General features: G+C 38.9%; 1 protein-coding gene across 1 annotated transcript in view; it reads left to right on the forward strand.

Annotated features, from left to right (window-relative positions):
- The first annotated feature begins 391 nt into the window (after positions 1-391).
- The window catches only part of LOC127851123 (sperm flagellar protein 2-like), a 49202-nt gene continuing 48549 nt past the window's right edge, over positions 392-1044 (forward strand). Inside the window, 1 exon segment of the mRNA XM_052384683.1 lies at positions 392-421. Coding sequence (XP_052240643.1) covers positions 392-421 — 30 coding nt within the window.

The following is a 1044-nucleotide window of genomic DNA, read 5'->3' on the forward strand; positions in this document are numbered from 1 at the left end:
TACAAAGGAAATAAATGAGCCGACTTCTGGGAAAACATGGTTTAAAGCATGTCTTAGAATGTTCTCCACAGGCTAATAAGAGACGAAGTTTTTTACTTTTATGGTATTTTCTTTTTTAAGTTTCTTCTTAGCAAAAATTCAGGTAAAGTAGAAAGAATCTTCCCAGATTAGCCCGTGCACTAGACTGCACAAGCCAATCTTGGAAGACACATTTGCACATGCATTAAGCCCCGTTTTATCACAGCATGGCTCAATGATATTATGCAGAATAATATTATATGCCTAAAGCACTAGGAACCTGTATATTTTCTTTGTGTGCGAGTAAGCGTAGGATAGTATATCAGCCGCCCGGCCTGTGCCCGAGCAGACGACCACAGGAATCTGATGCAAAATGGAGGACATGGCGTCGTCGATGGCATCAGTACCTCCCTCCACCACACCACGCACTACGGGAATACCCAGACCATCCGCTGCAATATGTATTGTGTACACATGTATTTCATGAGGGTATTTTTCAAAGAAAGATACTGTTATGCAAAATATTATTAATTTATTCCTAAAATATGTTACAAGGGATAGCAATCTTCTCTTATACCAAGAAATGAACCTCGATTTGGGAAAATGGGGCTTAATGCACGTGACTTAACTGTCATTCCGTATTAGCCTGTGAAGTCCGCACTGGCTAATCAGGAACGACACCTTAAGCCTAGATTTGATTTTTTGTTCAGAATAAAACTCCTTACATTAAATATGCCATAAAAGAGGAACATGTTTCCCTGATTAGCCTGTGCAGACTAGACAGGCTAATCTGGAATGACACTTAATATGCGTGCATTCAGCCCTGCTTTCCTAGATTGCAATGGTTTTGCTTTTGTTTCTTCTGATCCTTCACAGTTCTTTATTTTGAAACAAACAACAATTTTAGCAAATCCCATTGTTTCTTTCTTTTCTGAGCTTTCTTGGGATATTCCTAAAATGTGTATTTAGGCATACAGATCTTCTCCATTCCATAAAAAGAGCAGAAGTCTATGAAACGGAGCTTAA

Source organism: Dreissena polymorpha, chromosome 11, assembly GCF_020536995.1.
Source record: "Dreissena polymorpha isolate Duluth1 chromosome 11, UMN_Dpol_1.0, whole genome shotgun sequence".
Lineage (NCBI taxonomy): Eukaryota > Metazoa > Mollusca > Bivalvia > Myida > Dreissenidae > Dreissena > Dreissena polymorpha.